Genomic DNA, 18,426 nt, shown 5'->3' on the forward strand with positions numbered 1-18,426 from the left:
ATCGAGTAAGTAACGTAAGGGTAAGAGAGATGTGTGGAAATAAAAAGAGCGTGGTTGAGAGAGCAGAAGAGGGTGTTTTGAAATGGTTTGGGCACATGGAGAGAATGAGTGAGGAAAGATTGACCAAGAGGATATATGTGTCGGAGGTGGAGGGAACGAGGAGAAGTGGGAGACCAAATTGGAGGTGGAAAGATGGAGTGAAAAAGATTTTGTGTGATCGGGGCCTGAACATGCGGGAGGGTGAAAGGAGGGCAAGGAATAGAGTGAATTGGATCGATGTGGTATACCGGGGTTGACGTGCTGTCAGTGGATTGAAATCGGCGCATGTGAAGCGTCTGGGGTAAAGCATGGAAAGCTGTGTAGGTATGTATATTTGTGTGTGTGGACGTGTATGTATATACATGTGTATGGGGGTGGGTTGGGCCATTTCTTTCGTCTGTTTCCTTGCGCTACCTCGCAAACGCGGGAGACAGTGACAAAAAAAAAAAGAATACATACATATATATATATATATATATATATATATATATATATATATATATATATATATATATATATATATATAACGCTACCTTGCTAACGCGGGAAATGGCGAATAGTATGAAAAAAAAAAAAAAAAATATATATATATATATATATATATATATATATATATATATATATATATATATATATATATCTTTTTTCTTTCTTTCAAACTATTCGCCATTTCCCGCTCCCTCCCCTTTTAGTCGCCTTCTACGACATGCAGGGAATACGTGGGAAGTTTTCTTTCTCCCCCATCCCCAGGAATCATATATATATATATATATATATATATATATATATATATATATATATATATATATATATATATATATATATATATATATATATATATATATATTGCGTAAGAGAAGGGAGCAAATGGGAACTTCAGTGAAGGGCGCAAATGGGGAGGTGATAACAAGTAGTGGTGATGTGAGAAGGAGATGGAGTGAGTATTTTGAAGGTTTGTTGAATGTGTTTAATGATAGAGTGGCAGATATAGGGTGTTTTGGTCGAGGTAGTGTGCAAAGTGAGAGGGTTAGGGAAAATGATTTGGTAAACAGAGAAGAATTAGTAAAAGCTTTGCGGAAGATGAAAGCCGGCAAGGCAGCAGGTTTGGATAGTATTGCAGTGGAATTTATTAAAAAAAGGGGGTGACTGTATTATTGACTGGTTGGTAAGGTTATTTAATATATGTATGACTCATGGTGAGGTGCCTGAGAATTGGCGGAATGCGTGCATAGTGCCATTGTACAAAGGCAAAAAAGGATAAGAGCGAGTGCTCAAATTACAGAGGTATAAGTTTGTTGAGTATTCCTGGTAAATTATATGGGAGGGTATTGATTGAGAGGGTGAAGGCATGTACAGAGCATCAGATTGGGGAAGAGCAGTGTGGTTTCAGAAGTGGTAGAGGATGTGTGGATCAGGTGTTTGCTTTGAAGAATGTCTGTGAGAAATACTTAAAAAAGCAAATGGATTTGTATGTAGCATTTATGGATCTGGAGAAGGCATATGATAGAGTTGATAGAGATGCTCTGTGGAAGGTATTAAGAATATATGGTGTGGGAGGCAAGTTGTTAGAAGCAGTGAAAAGTTTTTATCGAGGATGTAAGGCATGTGTACGTGTAGGAAGAGAGGAAAGTGATTGGTTTTCAGTGAATGTAGGTTTGCGGCAGTGTTGTGTGATGTCTCCATTGTTGTTTAATTTGTTTATGGATAGGGTTGTTGGGGAGGTAAATGCAAGAGTTTTGGAAAGAGCGGCAAGTATGAAGTCTGTTGGGGATGAGAGAGCTTGGGAAGTGAGTCAGTTGTTGTTCGCTGATGATACAGCGCTGGTGGCTGATTCATGTGAGAAACTGCAGAAGCTGGTGACTGAGTTTGGTAAAGTGTGTGAAAGAAGAAAGTTAAGAGTAAATGTGAACAAGAGCAAGGTTATTAGTTACAGTAGGGTTGAGGGTCAAGTCAATTGGGAGGTAAGTTTGAATGGAGAAAAACTGGAGGAAGTAAAGGGTTTTAGATATCTAGGAGTGGATCTGGCAGCGGATGGAACCATGGAAGCGGAAGTGGATCATAGAGTGAGGGAGGGGGTGAAAATTCTGGGAGCCTTGAAGAATGTGTGGAAGTCGAAAACATTATCTCAGAAAGCAAAAATGGGTATGTTTGAAGGAATAGTGGTTCCAACAATGTTGTATGGTTGCGAGGCGTGGGCTATGGATAGAGTTGTGCGCAGGAGGATGGATATGCTGGAAATGAGATGTTTGAGGACAATATGTGGTGTGAGGTGGTTTGATCGAGTAAGTAGCGTAAGTGTAAGAGAGATGTGTGGAAATAAAAAGAGCGTGGTTGAGAGAGCAGAAGAGGGTGTTTTGAAATGGTTTGGGCACAAGAAGAGAATGAGTGAGGAAAGATTGACCAAGAGGATATATGTGTCGGAGGTGGAGGGAACGAGGAGAAGTGGGAGACCAAATTGGAGGTGGAAAGATGGAGTGAAAAAGATTTTGTGTGATCGGGGCCTGAACATGCAGGAGGGTGAAAGGAGGGCAAGGAACAGAGTGAATTGGATCGATGTGGTACACCGGGGTTGACGTGCTGTCAGTGGATTGAATCAGGGCATGTGAAGCGTCTGGGGTAAACCATGGAAAGCTGTGTAGGTATGTATATTTGCGTGTGTGGACGTATGTATATACATGTGTATGGGGGTGGGTTGGGCCATTTCTTTCGTCTGTTTCCTTGCGCTACCTCGCAAACGCGGGAGACAGCGACAAAGCAAAAAGAAAAAAAAAGAAAATATATGAACATACATATATATATACATATATATACATATATATATACATATATATACATATATATACTGGAGGAAGTAAAGTGTTTTAGATATCTGGGAGTGGATCTGGCAGCGGATGGAACCATGGAAGCGGAAGTGGATCATAGGGTGGGGGAGGGGGCGAAAATCCTGGGGGCCTTGAAGAATGTGTGGAAGTCGAGAACATTATCTCGGAAAGCAAAAATGGGTATGTTTGAAGGAATAGTGGTTCCAACAATGTTGTATGGTTGCGAGGCGTGGGCTATGGATAGAGTTGTGCGCAGGAGGATGGATGTGCTGGAAATGAGATGTTTGAGGACAATGTGTGGTGTGAGGTGGTTTGATCGAGTGAGTAACGTAAGGGTAAGAGAGATGTGTGGAAATAAAAAGAGCGTGGTTGAGAGAGCAGAAGAGGGTGTTTTGAAGTGGTTTGGGCACATGGAGAGGATGAGTGAGGAAAGATTGACCAAGAGGATATATGTGTCGGAGGTGGAGGGAACAAGGAGAAGAGGGAGACCAAATTGGAGGTGGAAAGATGGAGTGAAAAAGATTTTGTGTGATCGGGGCCTGAACATGCAGGAGGGTGAAAGGAGGGCAAGGAATAGAGTGAATTGGAGCGATGTGGTATACCGGGGTTGACGTGCTGTCAGTTGATTGAAGCAGGGCATGTGAAGCGTCTGGGGTAAACCATGGAAAGCTGTGTAGGTATGTATATTTGCGTGTGTGGACGTATGTATATACATGTGTATGGGGGGGGGGGTTGGGCCATTTCTTTCGTCTGTTTCCTTGCGCTACCTCGCAAACGCGGGAGACAGCGACAAAGTATAAAAAAAAAAAATATACATATACATATGAACACATAAATACATACACATGTACCGACATATACATATATATACACATGTACATATTCATACTTGCTTGCCTTCCTCCATTTTTCGCGCTTCCCTATCCCACTAGAAGCAGCATCGCCATCCCCTGCTTCACAAGACAGCGCCAGGAAAACAGGACGCCATTCCCTGCGTCAGGGGGTAGCGCCAGGAAAGTTGAATGTTTTTCACGATATAGTGGCATATTTGGGGTGCTTTGTTCAGGTTGGTATGTGAAGTTAGAGTCATGGGGAGTGGTTGGTAAAGGAAGAATAGGAAGTGAAGCTTTCCGTAAGATGAAATGTGGCAAGTGGATGGTATTGGAGAAAAATTTCTTAAGAAAGTGAGTGACTGTTGCTGACTGGTTAGTTAGGATTTTCAGCGCATGTATAGATCATGGTAAGGTGTCTGAGGACTGGTGGAATGTATATACAGTGTTACTGTATATGCAAGGGGGACAAAAGTGAGTGTCGGAGCTACAGAGGCATAAGTTTGGTGCGTTTACGTGATAGGTTATATGGGAAACTATTGTTTCAAAGAGTGAAGGCATATAAAGATCATTAGACTGGGGAGAAACAATTTGGTTTCAGAAGTGATAGGTGTTTTCTTTACAGAGTACGTGTGAAATATACTTAGAAAAATTGAAGGACTTCTATGTGTCATTTTTGGATCTGTAGAAAGCACATGATAGGGTTGACAGAGATGCTTTTGGAAGGTTTAACACTCTATGGCGTGGAATACATGAGACTTTTTTTTATCAAGGATGTAAGGTGTGTGTACGAGTAGGAAGAGAGGAAAGTGAGTGCTTTCAAGTGAAGGCTGGTCTGTGGCGAGAGCGTATGATGCCACCCTGGCTTTTGAATTTATTCATGAATGGGATGGTGAGGAAGGTAAATGAAAGACTCTTGGTAAGAGGGGCGACTATGCAGTCTGCAGGAATGAGGGGGCCTAGGAAGTGAGTCAGTTGTTGGTTGATGATGATACAGAAGAAGAGAAGTTGCTCCATTAACGGTTACTGCAATGGGTGGACTTAAAAGGAAGAAACGAAAAAACTAAAAATAGGAAGTTTAGAAAGGAGAGACTTATGCCTCACTCTGTTGGGTTGATTAGATGTTAAGAGCCTCGGTAAATTTTCCACCAGAATCTCTGAGTGAGGAAGACCAGAGGTTACTAATATAGGAGAGAAGACCACAAGTAGATCTCGTTCTGTGAAAGCCGTATTGGTGATCAGAAAAAAGAAATGGGATTGTAGATGCTTAAGAGTATAAGAATCATGGAAAAATTTAAAAGAATTTGGAGATGGTGGAAGTGAGAGAAATGGGGAGATGGTTCGTAGGGATGAGCTGTATTTACCTACCTATCGCAGGTCCAATGATCAGAAAACCACATCCCTGCATGAGGGAAGAAACTCCAAACATGGCTGCCAAGTTCTCTATGCCCAGGTACTGTATCATGACTAAGGTGTAGAAGGTGACGGCAGCACCAAGACCGTGGCCGGAGGCCGCTAATGCCACAGTCATCCACACGAGGTCCGTCACGAAGGAAAACACTGAGGGAAGAAAACATAATACAATTTGCTTTATGTATGAACTGATCATCTGAGCATCATTACATGGTTAATATAATGCTGGGTCATCAAGAGTTTAAGACAGTGTATTGAAATCGTTAGTTGTGTGAGTGTGAGTTTGTGTGTGTTTGATCATGACAGCATGCACTGTATAGTACGAGTTTGTGTGTGTTAGATCATGGCAACATTCACTGTATAAGACATGCACTGTGCATGCGATAGATCATGACAACATGAACTGGATAACACAAGTAGTGCGTGGTGTACTTCATGGCATCATGCATTGTATAACACACAAGGTGTGTGTATTTAGTCATGACAGGATCCATTATATAACACAAATAGTACGTGAGTTAGATAATCGTCAGTGTGAACTGTATAATCACAAGATGTACGTGTGTCAGATTATGGCAGGATGCACTTTGTAACGTACGTTGTGTGTGTGTGTTTGATCATGGGAACGTGAACTGTATAATATGAATTGTGTTGGGTTAGATTATAGCAAGATGTGATGTATAACAAATGTAGAGTGCGTATCTACACCAGGGCTGCGTGTACTATATAACAAGAATATTATGAATGTTAGATCATAGCAGCTGGCACGATATAACAGTTGTTGTTGTGTCTTACATCATGGCAGTGTGCAGTGTATAAAACAAGTAGTGTATTTATTTACATATCAGTATTCCCTATTTGTAATTACGTATTTGTCTTGCACGGGAGGCTGTTGTGCAACTTCTGTTTGCTGTTTGCATATACCATGTGTTCAGGCTTTTTATTCCATTCATCCATCACTCTTATACAAGGAAAGTGCTCTTTTTAATCTCTCTTAATTTCATGTTATGTCCTCTGGTTTTCCTATTCCTACAACTCGTTGAACTGTTCAGTGTCTATGTCATCAGTCTATTTCAAAAACAAAAGTAGTGCTTAGGTCACCTTTCATCCTTCTGTCTTCTAAAATGGACAAATGTAAAACCTCTGGCATTGCCCTGTAACTTAGCTACTTTAATTCTGGTATTATTTTGTTGATTTTCTTTGGACCTTCTCTTTTGACTACCTTGTGTTCCTTTAGATGTGGTGATCAAACCTAAGGAACACATTCTAGTTTTGGTCTTATGTACCGAGGGATATGAACAGCTTTGATATATCTTTTTCCATGAATTTGAATGCATTTCTATTTTACCAGCAGATGGAAGGCCTCCTTCACTATCCTACAAAGGAGGAACTCATTCGACACGTTAGGGACGATGTCGACTCCCAGGTCCGTCTCACACACAGCTTGTTTCCTACTAGATAATAATTACATCGAGATCTTCTCTCACTGTGACCCGTCCTCATTACTTTGAATTCACTCAAGTTGGTCGTCATAAAACATGTGTCAGACCAACTCTGAATTCGGTCCAAGTCCCCTTTTAAGCTGATGCAATTCTCATCTCTCTCCACTTCCCTCATGACCTTTGCATCATCTGCAAACTCATTCAGGCTGGAGTCCTTTCTTTTTTTGAGTCATTTATATATACATCAAAAAGAATAATGATCCCAGAACTAAACCCTATGGTACTCCGTTGGTGTCTTAACCCATTTTGTGTGTGTGTGTGTGTGTGTGTGTGTGTGTGTGTGTGTGTGTGTAGATAATATGAGAGCAGAATAATGTACAAAGATGTAAGTTTATTATCATCTTCCGTCTTTTGACATGATAAGATAACCTAGTCACAGTATAAAAAGAAACATTATTTTACAAGAAATTGTGAACATAGTGACAGCACCTCTAATATGAGCACAACAAAAGCTGATGTACCTTACCAAGTATTGTGGATCCAATGACGACACAACCAAACATTATACAGAGGCGCTTGTCGAACCTCTTCCAGTCAGATAAAGGAGAGACGATAAGGCGGGTCGCCAGGTTACAGATGCCCATCAAAGATATGCACCAGGCGGAGTCTTGTAGGCTGTGGCCTTCTGACTCCATCACGAATGGCACCATCATTATAAAGTTGTGGTAGCTGCTAAAAATGAGCGTGTCGGCTAGAGAAATAACGAATACACGACTTAAACGTAAAATACCCACATCAGATTTAGTTCTGTGCGCCACGCGCACCAGGATTATCCACAGTGTCTTGATCACACCCAAACACCTGTTACCCTTATATCCTTCCTTGTTGTCAGGAGGAGCACAGTTAGTGTCTGAAACAATATTTCCAGACAAGATATTTGAAATCACTGACTCTTGTGAACATTCACTCAACCGGTGACTTGTATCACGTCGCGTTCTCTTGACTTTCACTTGATCTGCAACAGCCAGCCAGTCTGGTTCCTCTTTGGTTCCTTCATGCTGAGGGACGACGTCCAGCAGATTCATCGGCTCCTGAGGACCATCACTGCGTCCTTTTTGTGGTATCAAAGATGCAAGACTTTCTGGAGGCTGGTCTGTCTTCCGACGAGGCTTCATGTGCCACTCAACAGGATGGAACAAGGAGACTGCCACAAACCCATTCATTAACATAGCACCATATATGAGAGCTCCACCCTTGTAGCTGTAATTGTCCAGAAGGTAACGAATGAATGGAGGAATGAGGATCTGTCCCAAGCAGATCCCTGCCATCAAGAAAGTGTTAGCCAAGCCACGTCGTCGATCAAAGTACAGTGGAAGTATGATGAAGGACATCCCAATCACCAGACCCATACCAAGACCTGCAAGCAAATGAGACGTGACAGTTACCTCTTTAGCAGGCCATCTGATGCCGCCTCAAGGCGTAAACTGGAAAAAGTTGATTCATATATGTACATTAATGTCCATAATGGAAACTAATACTGACACTGGCTTAAAACGGATTCTAGCAATTTTAAACGTTACTATTGATCCAGTTTCATATTTTCCAGGTGCATATGGTACAAGAAGATGAAACACAAAAATGGAAATAGTAATGAATAATTAGGAATTTAAGATCCCAAATGAAACATGAACGGTATTGTACTAAAAGCTTAAAGAAGTCCTCAGTCAATGTAAAGTAAGATTCTTATGTATTCTCTGTCTACTTCATATTACTCGTCAGTGAGATTCATGTCTGTATCAGCTCTCATTTTCATCTTGACCTGCTTCACTATTCACAGTCCGTAGTGATGCCTGTGGTAGCTGCCATCTGCTGACGTATCATCTCTTACATGATCTTCCTCTCGCTTCCCTTCACTTACCCGACCTTCACCTATGCAATTATTACTTTTCTTCCTTTAATAACCATTAATCATATGTTCTAAATGTATATACTATTGTAATGTAGTTGGATACAAAATGCTACAGGCAATTCTTTTTCGATACTGTGGTAATATGCTTGCACAACACAGTAAGTCATACTGTCCTTAGAAATTATTGCTAGTTCGCCAGGAATACTGACAAACAACGTTCATTAGCAAGAGGCCGGAATCCCAGACTATCTCTTGCCAGTCTGAGTATCCCAGGGTTCACTCCCACCTTTTGCTCTGCCTCTTCTCCATCAAAGTCGGATGTCATTTAAGGTAGGTTTAGTATGATGATTATGTGGCAACAAATTAGCTTAAGTATTCTGTTTATACCAATTCTGATGAGGCCGATTTACTCACCAGAGCATGCATACATATAGTACATGTCCGCCAATGTATTTAGGAGCTGTGATATCTATCAGTCACCTAAGGTATATAGTGGTGTCCATATCACAACCACTCACCTGATAGGAGAGAGTAAGAAAAGAAAAGAAATTCGGCTGATGGTGAGAAGGCAGAGAGGATAACTGAAAATGACGACATGAACACTCCAATGTAGCCAATTCTTCTCCAGCCGAACTCCTGCACCAGAGGACGGATGAGTGGCGTTACGAGATCTCCAACAAAGATCCGAATATTGAAGACCCAGGCGGTAGTGGCAGAAGACGTGCCTTTCTCCAGAAGGTAGCCAGAAAAAAGGATTCCAAAAAACGAATCGAGAGACAGGTACAGCATCTGGAAAAAGAGTGAACATTTTGTGCTACATATCCAAAGTGTTCATTAAAATATATTTGTGGGTTCACCAACACATTCCAGGAATATTGGTTCTCTAACAGTGTCAAGGAGACATCACCTAGCATACATCAACAGACTGATGAACTCGGCCGTTCATTTTACCCAACGAAAGCAGGTAAAGGAATGATGACGTCACTTAACACGACGTCCCTCACACCTAAAGCAGCGTGCTGTCATAGGTTTGCCACCAACCACATTCAGTATATATATATATATATATATATATATATATATATATATATATATATATATATTTGAATTTATTTATTGGTTTTGCTTTGTCGCTGTCTCCCGCGTTAGCGAGGTAGCGCAAGCAAACAGACGAAAGAATGGCCCAACCCACCCAAATACACATGTATATACATACACGTCTACACACGCAAATATATATACCTATACATCTCAACGTATACATATATATGCACACAGACGTATAATTATATACACATGTACATAATTCATACTGTCTCCCTTTATTCATTCCCATCGCCACCCCGCCACATATGAAATGAAAACACCCCCCCCCCTCATGTGTGCGGGGTAGCGCTTGGAAAAGACAACAAAGGCCACATTCGTTCACACTCAGTCTCTATCTCTCATGTAATAATGCACCGAAACCACAGCTCCCTTTCCACATCCAGGACCCACAGAACTTCCCATGGTTTATCCCAGAGGCTTCACATGCCCTGGTTCAATCCATTGACAGCACGGCGACCCCGGTATACCACATCATTCCAATTCACTCTATTCCTTGCACGCCTTTCACCCGTCTGCAATTTCAGGCCCCAATCACTCAAAAAAAATCTTTTTCATTCCATCTTTCCACCTCCAAATTGGTCTCCCTCTTCTCCTCGTTCCCTCCACCTCTGACACATATATCCTCTTGGTCAATCTTTCCTCAGTCATTCTCTCCATGTGACCAAACAATTTCAAAACACCCTCTTCTGCTCTCTCAACCACACTCTTTTTATTACCACACATCTCTCTTACCCTATTATTACTTACTCGATCAAACCACCTCACACCACATATTGTCCTCAAATATCTCATTTCCAGCACATCCACCCTCCTGCGCACAAATCTATCTATAGCCCACGCCTCGCAAACATATAACATTTTTGGAACCACTATTCCTTCAAACATACCCATTTTTACTTTCCGAGATAATGTTCTCGACTTCCACATATTCTTCAAACACCAAGAACTTTCGCCCCGATACCCCACCCCATGATTCAATTCCGCTTCCATGGTTCCATCCGCTTCCAAATCCACTCCCAGATATTTAAAATAAAAAACATCACTTCCTCCAGTTTTTCTCCATTCAAACTTACCTCCCAATTGACTTGTCTCTCAACCCTACTGTACCTAATAACCTTGCTCTTATTCACATTTACTCTCAGCTTTCTTCTTTCACACACTTTACCAAACTCAATCACCAGCTTCTGCAGTTTTTCACACGAATCAGCCACCAGCGCTGTATCATCAGCGAACAACAAGTGACTCATCTCCCAAGATCTCTCATCCACAAGAGACTGCGTACTTACCCCTCTTTCCAAATCTCTTGCATTCACCTCCCTAACAACCCCATCCAAAAACAAATCAAACAACCATGGAGACGTCACAAACCCCTGCCACAAATCTACATTCACTGAGAACCAATCACCTTCCTCTCTTCCGGGACGTGCACATACCTTACATCCTCGATAAAAACTTTTCACTGCTTCTAGAAACTTACCTCCCCCACTATATATTCTTAATACCTTCCACAGAGTATCTCTATCAACTCCATCACATGCCTTCTCCAGATCCATAGATGCTACATATAAATCTATTTGCTTTTTTAAATATTTCTCACATACATTCTTCAAAGCAAACACCTGATCCACACATCCTCCACCACTTCTGAAACCACATTGCTCTTCCCCAATCTGATGCTCTGCACATGCCTTCACCCTCTCAATCAATACCCTCCCATATAATTTCCTAGGAATACTCAACAAACTTATACCTCTGTAATTTGAGCACTCACTTTTATCCTCTTTGCCTTTGTACAATGCCACTATGCAAGCATTCCGCCAATCCTCAGGCACCTCACCATGAGTCATACATACATTGAATAACCTTACCAACCAGTCAACAATACAGTCACCCCCTTTCTTAGTAAATTCCACTGCAATACCATCCAAGCCCGCTGCCTTGCCGGCTTTTATCTTCCGCAAAGCTTTTATTACCTCTTCTCTGTTCACCAAATCATTCTCCCGAACCATCTCAATTTGCATACCACCTCGACCAAAATACCCTATACCGCAACTCTATCATCAAACATATTCAACAAACCTTCAAAATACTCTCTCCATCTCCTTCTCATTTCACCACTACTTGTTATCACCTCCCTATTAGCCCCCTTCACTGAAGTTCCCATTGATTCCCTTGTCTTACGCACTTTATTTACCCCCCTTCTAAAACATCTTTTTATTCTCCCAAAAATTAAATGATACTCTCTCACCCCAACTCTCATTGGCCCCCTTTTTCACCTCTCGCACCTTTCTCTTGACATCCTGCCTCTTTCCTTTATACATCTTCCATTCATTTGCATTATATCCCTGCAAAAGTCGTCCAAATGCCTCTCTCTTCTCTTTCACTATCATTCTTACTTCTTCATCCCACCACTCACTACCCTTCCTAATCTGCCCACGTCCCACGCTTCTCAGTCACAAGCATCTTTTGCGCAAGCCATCACTGCTTCCCATTCCTCCCCCACTCCCCTTATGTCCTTTGTTCTCACCTTTTTCCATTCTGTACTCATTCTCTCCTGGTACTTCCTGACACACACACACACATATATATATATATATATATATATATATATATATATATATATATATATATATATATATATATATATATATATATATATATATATATATATATATATATATATATATATATATGGGAGAAAGGAGATAGGGGAGAAGGAATACTTCCCACGCATTCCTCACGTGTCGTAGAAGGCGACTATAGGGGACGGGAGCGGTGGGCTGTAAACCCTCCCTTCCTCGTATTTGAATTTTCTAAAGGGAAAAACAGAAGAAGTAGTCACGCGGGGAGTGCTCATCCTTCTCGAAGGCTCAGAGTAGGGTGTCTAAATGTGTGTGGATGTAACCAAGATGAGAAAAAAGGAGAGATAGGTGGTATGTTTGAGGAAAGGAACCTGGATGTTTTCGCTCTAAATGATACAAAGCTCAAGGGTAAAGGGAAGAGTGCTTTGGTAATGTCCTAGTAGTAAAGTCAGGGGTTAGTGAGAGGAAGAGAGCAGGGGAAGGAGTAGCACTACTCCTGAAACAGGAGTGGTGGGAGTATATGATAGGTGTAAGAAAGTAAACTCTAGATTGATATTGGTAAAACTGAAAATTGATGGAGAGAGATGGGTGATTATTGGTGCATATGCACCTGGGCATGAAAAGAGAGATCATGAGAGACAAGTGTTTTGGGAGCAGCCGAGTGAGTGTGTTAGTAGTTTTGATGCACGAGACTGGGTTATAGTGATGGGTGATTTGAATGCAAAGGTGAGTAATGTGGCAGTTGAGGGAATGATTGGTGTACATGGGGTGTAGCTTGTAGATTTAAGTGCTGAAAAGGTACTGGTGATAGGGAATACATGGTTTCAAAAGAGAGAGATACATAAGTATACGTAAGTAGAACATATGGCCAGAGAGCGATATTGGATTACGTATTAATTGATAGGCGCACGAAAGAGAGACATTTGGATGTTAATGTGCTGAGAGGTGCAACTGGAGGGATATTTAATCATTATCTTATGGAGGCGAAGGTGAAGATGTGTAGAGGTTTTCAGAACAGAAGAGAGAATGTTGGGGTGGAAAGAGTGGTGAGAGTAATTGAGCTTGGGAAGGAGACTTGCGTGAGGAAGTACCAGGAGGCTCTGAGTACAGAATGGAAAAAGGTGAGAACAAAGGACGTAAGGGGAGTGGGGGAGGAATGGGATGTATTTAGGGAAGCAGTGATGGTTTGTGAAAAAGATGCTTGTGGAATGAGAAGCGTGAGAGGTGGGCAGATTAGAAAGGGTAGTGAGTGGTGGGATGAAGAAGTAGGATCATTAGTGAAAGAGAAGACAGAGGCATTTGAACGATTTTTGCAGGGAAATGATACAAATGAGTGGGAGAAATATCAAAAAAAAAAGCTGCAGGAGGTCATGAGAAAGGTTTAAGTGGTGAAAAAGGGGGCAAATGAGACTTGAGGATTAGAGAGTATCATTAGATTTTAGGGAGAATAAAAAGATGTTTTGGAAGGAGGTAAATAGGGTGCGTAAAACAAGGCAACAAATGGGCACTTCAGTGAAGGGGTCTAATGGGGAGGTGATAACAAGTAGTGGTGATGTGAGAAGGAGATGGAGTGAGTATTTTGAATGTGTTTGATGATAGAGTGGCAGATATAGGGTGTTTTGGTTAAGGTGGTGTGCAAAGTGAGGGGGTTAGGGAAAATGATTTGGTAAACAGAGAAGAGGTAATAAAAGCCTTACGGAAGATGAAAGCCGGCAAGGCATCGTGTTTGGATGGTATTGCAGTGGAATTTATTAAAAAGGGGGGTGACTGTATTGTTGACTGATTGGTAAGGTTATTTAATGTATGTATGACTCATACTGTGGTGCCTGAGAATTGGCGGAATTCTTGCATAGTGCTATTGTACAAAGGCAAAGGGGATAAAAGTGAGTGCTCAAATTACAGAAGTATAAGACTGTTGAGTATTCCTGGGAAATTATATGGGAGGGTATTCATTGAGAGGGTGAAGGCTTGTGCAAAGAATTAGACTAGAGAAGAGCCGGGTGGTTTCAGAAGTGATAGAGGATGTTTGGATTAGGTGTTTCCTTAGAAGAATGTATGTGAGAAATACTTAGAAAAGCAAATGGATTTGTATGTAGCATTTAGAGATCTCGAAAAGGCATGTGATAGAGTTGATAGAGATGCTCTGTGGAAGGTATTAAGAATATATGGTGTGGGAGGCAAGTTTTTAGAAGCAGTGAAAAGGTTTTATTGAGGATGTAAGGCATGTGTACGTGTAGGAAGAGAGGAGAGTGATTAGTTCTCAGTGAATGTAGGTTTGAGGCAGGGGTGTGTAATGTCTCCATGGATGTTTAATTTGTTATGGATGGGGTTGTTAGGGAGATGAATGCAAGAGTTTTGGAAAGAGGGTCACGTGTGCAGAGTGTTGTGGATGAGAGAGCTTGGCAAGTAAGTCAGTTGTTGTTCGCTGATGACACAGCGCTGGTGGCTGATTCGGGTGAGAAACTGCAGAAGCTGGTAAGTTTGGTAAAGTGGAAGTTTGGTAAAGTGTGTGAAAGAAGAAAGCAGAGAGTAAATTTGAATAAGAGCAAGGTTATGAGGTACAGTAGGGTAGAGGGACAAATCAGTTGGGAGGTAAGTTTGAATGGAGAAACTGGAGGATGTGAAGTGTTTTAGTTATCTGAAGTGTTTTAGTTATCTGGGAGTGAATTTGGCAGCGGATGGAACCATGGAAGCGGGAGTGAATCATAGGTTGGGGGAGAGGGCGAAAGTTCTGGGAGCGTTAAAGAGTGTGTGGAAGTCGAGAACATTATGTCGGAGAGCAAAAATGGTTATGTTTGAAGGAATAGTGGTTCCAACAATGTTATAAGGCTGCGAGGCATGGGCTATAGATAAAGATGTGCGGAGGAGGGTGGATGTGCTGGAAATGGGATGTTAGATTACAATACATGGTGTGAGGTGGTTTGATTGAGTAAGTCATAATAGGGTAAGAGAGATGTGTGGTAATAAAAAGAGTGTGGTTGAGAGAGCAGAAGAGAGTGTTTTGAAATGGTTTGGTCACATGGGGAGAATGAGTGAGGAAAAATTGACCAAGAGGATATATGTGTCAGAGGTGGAGGGAACGAGAAGTGGGAGATCAAATTGGAGGTGGAAAGATGGAGTGAAAAAGATTTTAAGTGATAGGGGCCTGAACATGCAGGAGGGTGAAATGTGTGCAAGGGATAGAGTGAATTGGAACGATGTGAAGTAACGGGTCGACGTGCTGTCAATGGATTGAACCGGGGCATGTGAAGCCTCTGGGGTAAACCATGGAAAGTCCTGTGGGGCCTGGATGTGGAAAGGAGCTGTGGTTTCGGTGCATTATTACATGACAGCTAGAGACTGAGTGTGAACGAATGTGGCCTTTGTTGTCTTCCTAGCGCTACCTCGCACACATGAGTGGGGAAGGGGGTTGTTATTTCATGTGTGGCAGGGTGGCGATAGGAATGAATAAAGGCAGACAGTATGAATTATGTACATGTGTATATATGTATATGTCTGTGTGTGTATATATATGTGTACGTTGCGATTTATAGTTATGTATATTTGCGTGTGTGGACATATATGTATATACATGTGTATGTGGGTGGTTTGGGCCATTCTTTTGTCTGTTTCTTTGCGCTACCTCGCCAACGCGGGAGACAGAGACAAAGCAAAATAAATATATATATATATATATATATATATATATATATATATATATATATATATATATATATATATATATATATATATATATATATATATAATAAATATATATATATATATTTCTCTAGAGATTTCTCTAGAGATGCTCTGTGGAAGGTATTAAGAATATATGGTGTGGGAGGCAAGTTGTTAGAAGCAGTGAAAAGTTTTTATCGAGGATGTAAGGCATGTGTACGTGTAGGAAGAGAGGAAAGTGATTGGTTCTCAGTGAATGTAGGTTTGCGGCAGGGGTGTGTGATGTCTCCATGGTTGTTTAATTTGTTTATGGATGGGGTTGTTAGGGAGGTAAATGCAAGAGTTTTGGAAAGATGGGAAAATATGAAGTCTGTTGGGGATGAGAGAGCTTGGGAAGTGAGTCAGTTGTTGTTCGCTGATGATACAGCGCTGATGGCTGATTCATGTGAGAAACTGCAGAAGCTGGTGACTGAGTTTGGTAAAGTGTGTGAAAGAAGAAAGTTAAGAGTAAATGTAAATAAGAGCAAGGTTATTAGGTACAGTAGGGTTGAGGGTCAAATCAATTGGGAGTTAAGTTTGAGTGGAGCAAAACTGGAGGAGGTGAAGTGTTTTAGATATCTGGGAGTGGATCTGGCAGCGGATGGAACCATGGAAACTGAAGTGGATCATTGGGTGGGGGAGGGGGCGAAAATTCTGGGAGCCTTGAAGAATGTGTGGAAGTCGAGAACATTATCTCGGAAAGCAAAAATGGGTATGTTTGAAGAAATAGTGGTTCCAACAATGTTATATGGTTGCGAGGCGTGGGCTATGGATAGAGTTGTGCGCAGGGGGATGGATGTGCTGGAAATGAGATGTTTGAGGACAATGTGTGTTGTGAGGTGGTATGATCGAGTAAGTGACGTGAGGGTAAGAGAGATGTGTGGAAATAAAAAGAGCGTGGTTGAGAGAGCAGAAGAGGGTGTTTTGAAATGATTTGGGCACATGGAGAGAATGAGTGAGGAAAGATTGACCAAGAGGATATATGTGTCGGAGGAGGAGGGAACGAGGAGAATTGGGAGACCAAATTAGAGGTGGAAAGATGGAGTGAAAAAGATTTTGTGTGATCGGGGCCTGAACATGCAGGAGGGTGAAAGGAGGGCAAGGAATAGAGTGAATTGGATCGATGTGGTATACCGGGGTTGACGTGCTGTCAGTGGATTGAATCAGGGCATGTGAAGCGTCTGGGGTAAACCATGGAAAGCTGTGTATATATGTATATTTGCGTGTGTGGACGTATGTATATACATGTGTATGGGGGTGGGTTGGGCCATTTCTTTCGTCTGTTTCCTTGCGCTACCTCGCAAACTCGGGAGAGAGCGACAAAGCAAAAAAAAGAAAAAAAAAAAAAAAAAAATATATATATATATATATATATATATATATATATATATATATATATATATATATATATATATATATATGTATATATATATATATATATATATATATATATATATATATATATATATATATATATATATATATATATATATATATATATATATATATATATATATATATATATATATATATATATAATCCTCCCCTCCTTGAATTTTAACTTTCTAAAAATGGGAAACAGAAGGGGTCACGCGGGTAGTCCTCATCCTCCTCGTAGACTCAGATTGGGGTGTCTAAATGTGTGTGGATGTAACCAAGATGTGAAAAAAGGAGAGATAGGTAGAATGTTTGAGGAGAGGAACCTGGATGTTTTGGCTCTGAGTGAAACCAAGCTCAAGGGTAAAGGGGAAGAGTGGTTTGGGAATGTCTGGGGAGTAAAGTCAGGCGTTAGTGAGAGGACAAGAGCAAGGGAAGGAGTAGCATTACTCCTGAAACAGGAGTTCTGGGAGTATGTGATAAAATGCAAGAAAGTAAATTCTCGATTAATATGGGTAAAACTGAAAGTTGATGGAGAGAGTTGGGTGATAATTGGTGCATATGCAGCTGGGCATGAGAAGAAAGATCATGAGAGGCAAGTGTTTTGGGAGCAGCTGAATGAGTGTGTTAGTGGTTTTGATGCACAAGACCGGCTTATAGTGATTGGTGATTTGAATGCAAAGGTGAGTAATGTGGCAGTTGAGGGAATAATTGTTATACATGGGGTGTTCAGTGTTATAAATGGAAATGGTGAAGAGCTTGTAGATTTATGTTCTGAAAAAGGACTGGTGATTGGGAATACCTGGTTTAAAAAGCGATATATATATAAGTATACGTATGTAAGTAGGAGAGATGGCCAGAGAGAGTTATTGGATTACGTGTTAATTGACAGGCGCTCGAAAGAGAGACTTTTGGATGTTAATGTGCTGAGAGGTGCAACTGGAGGGATGTCTGATCATTATCTTGTGGAGGGTAAGGTGAAGATTTGTATGGGTTTTCAGAAAAGAAGAGTGAATGTTGGGGTGAAGAGGGTGGTGAGAGTAAGTGAGATTGGGAAGGAGACTTGTTTGAGGAAGTACCAGGAGAGACTGAGTACAAAATGGAAAAAGGTGAGAACAATGGAAGTAAGGGGAGTGGGGGAGGAATAGGATGTATTTAGGGAATCAGTGATTGATTGCGCAAAAGATGCTTGTGGCATGAGAAGCG

At 41.2% G+C, this 18,426-nt stretch overlaps 1 protein-coding gene across 2 annotated transcripts in view; it reads right to left on the minus strand.

Annotated features, from left to right (window-relative positions):
- Positions 1-3,818: 3,818 nt before the first annotated feature.
- LOC139761334 (monocarboxylate transporter 9-like) overlaps positions 3,819-18,426 on the minus strand; it is a 317,500-nt gene continuing 302,892 nt past the window's right edge. Inside the window, exons 2-4 of one of the 2 annotated variants that reach the window (XM_071685399.1) lie at positions 8,974-9,244; positions 7,073-7,963; positions 3,819-5,251 (exon numbers count right to left, since the gene is read on the minus strand). In XM_071685399.1, coding sequence (XP_071541500.1) covers positions 5,052-5,251; positions 7,073-7,963; positions 8,974-9,244 — 1,362 coding nt within the window. In that variant the 3' untranslated portion in view covers positions 3,819-5,051. Of the gene's footprint in view, positions 5,252-7,067; positions 7,964-8,973; positions 9,245-18,426 lie in introns of both variants that reach the window. The other variant, XM_071685401.1, reaches the window with a different exon arrangement.

The sequence above is a fragment of the Panulirus ornatus genome, chromosome 40, assembly GCF_036320965.1.
Source record: "Panulirus ornatus isolate Po-2019 chromosome 40, ASM3632096v1, whole genome shotgun sequence".
Taxonomy (NCBI): Eukaryota; Metazoa; Arthropoda; class Malacostraca; order Decapoda; family Palinuridae; genus Panulirus; species Panulirus ornatus.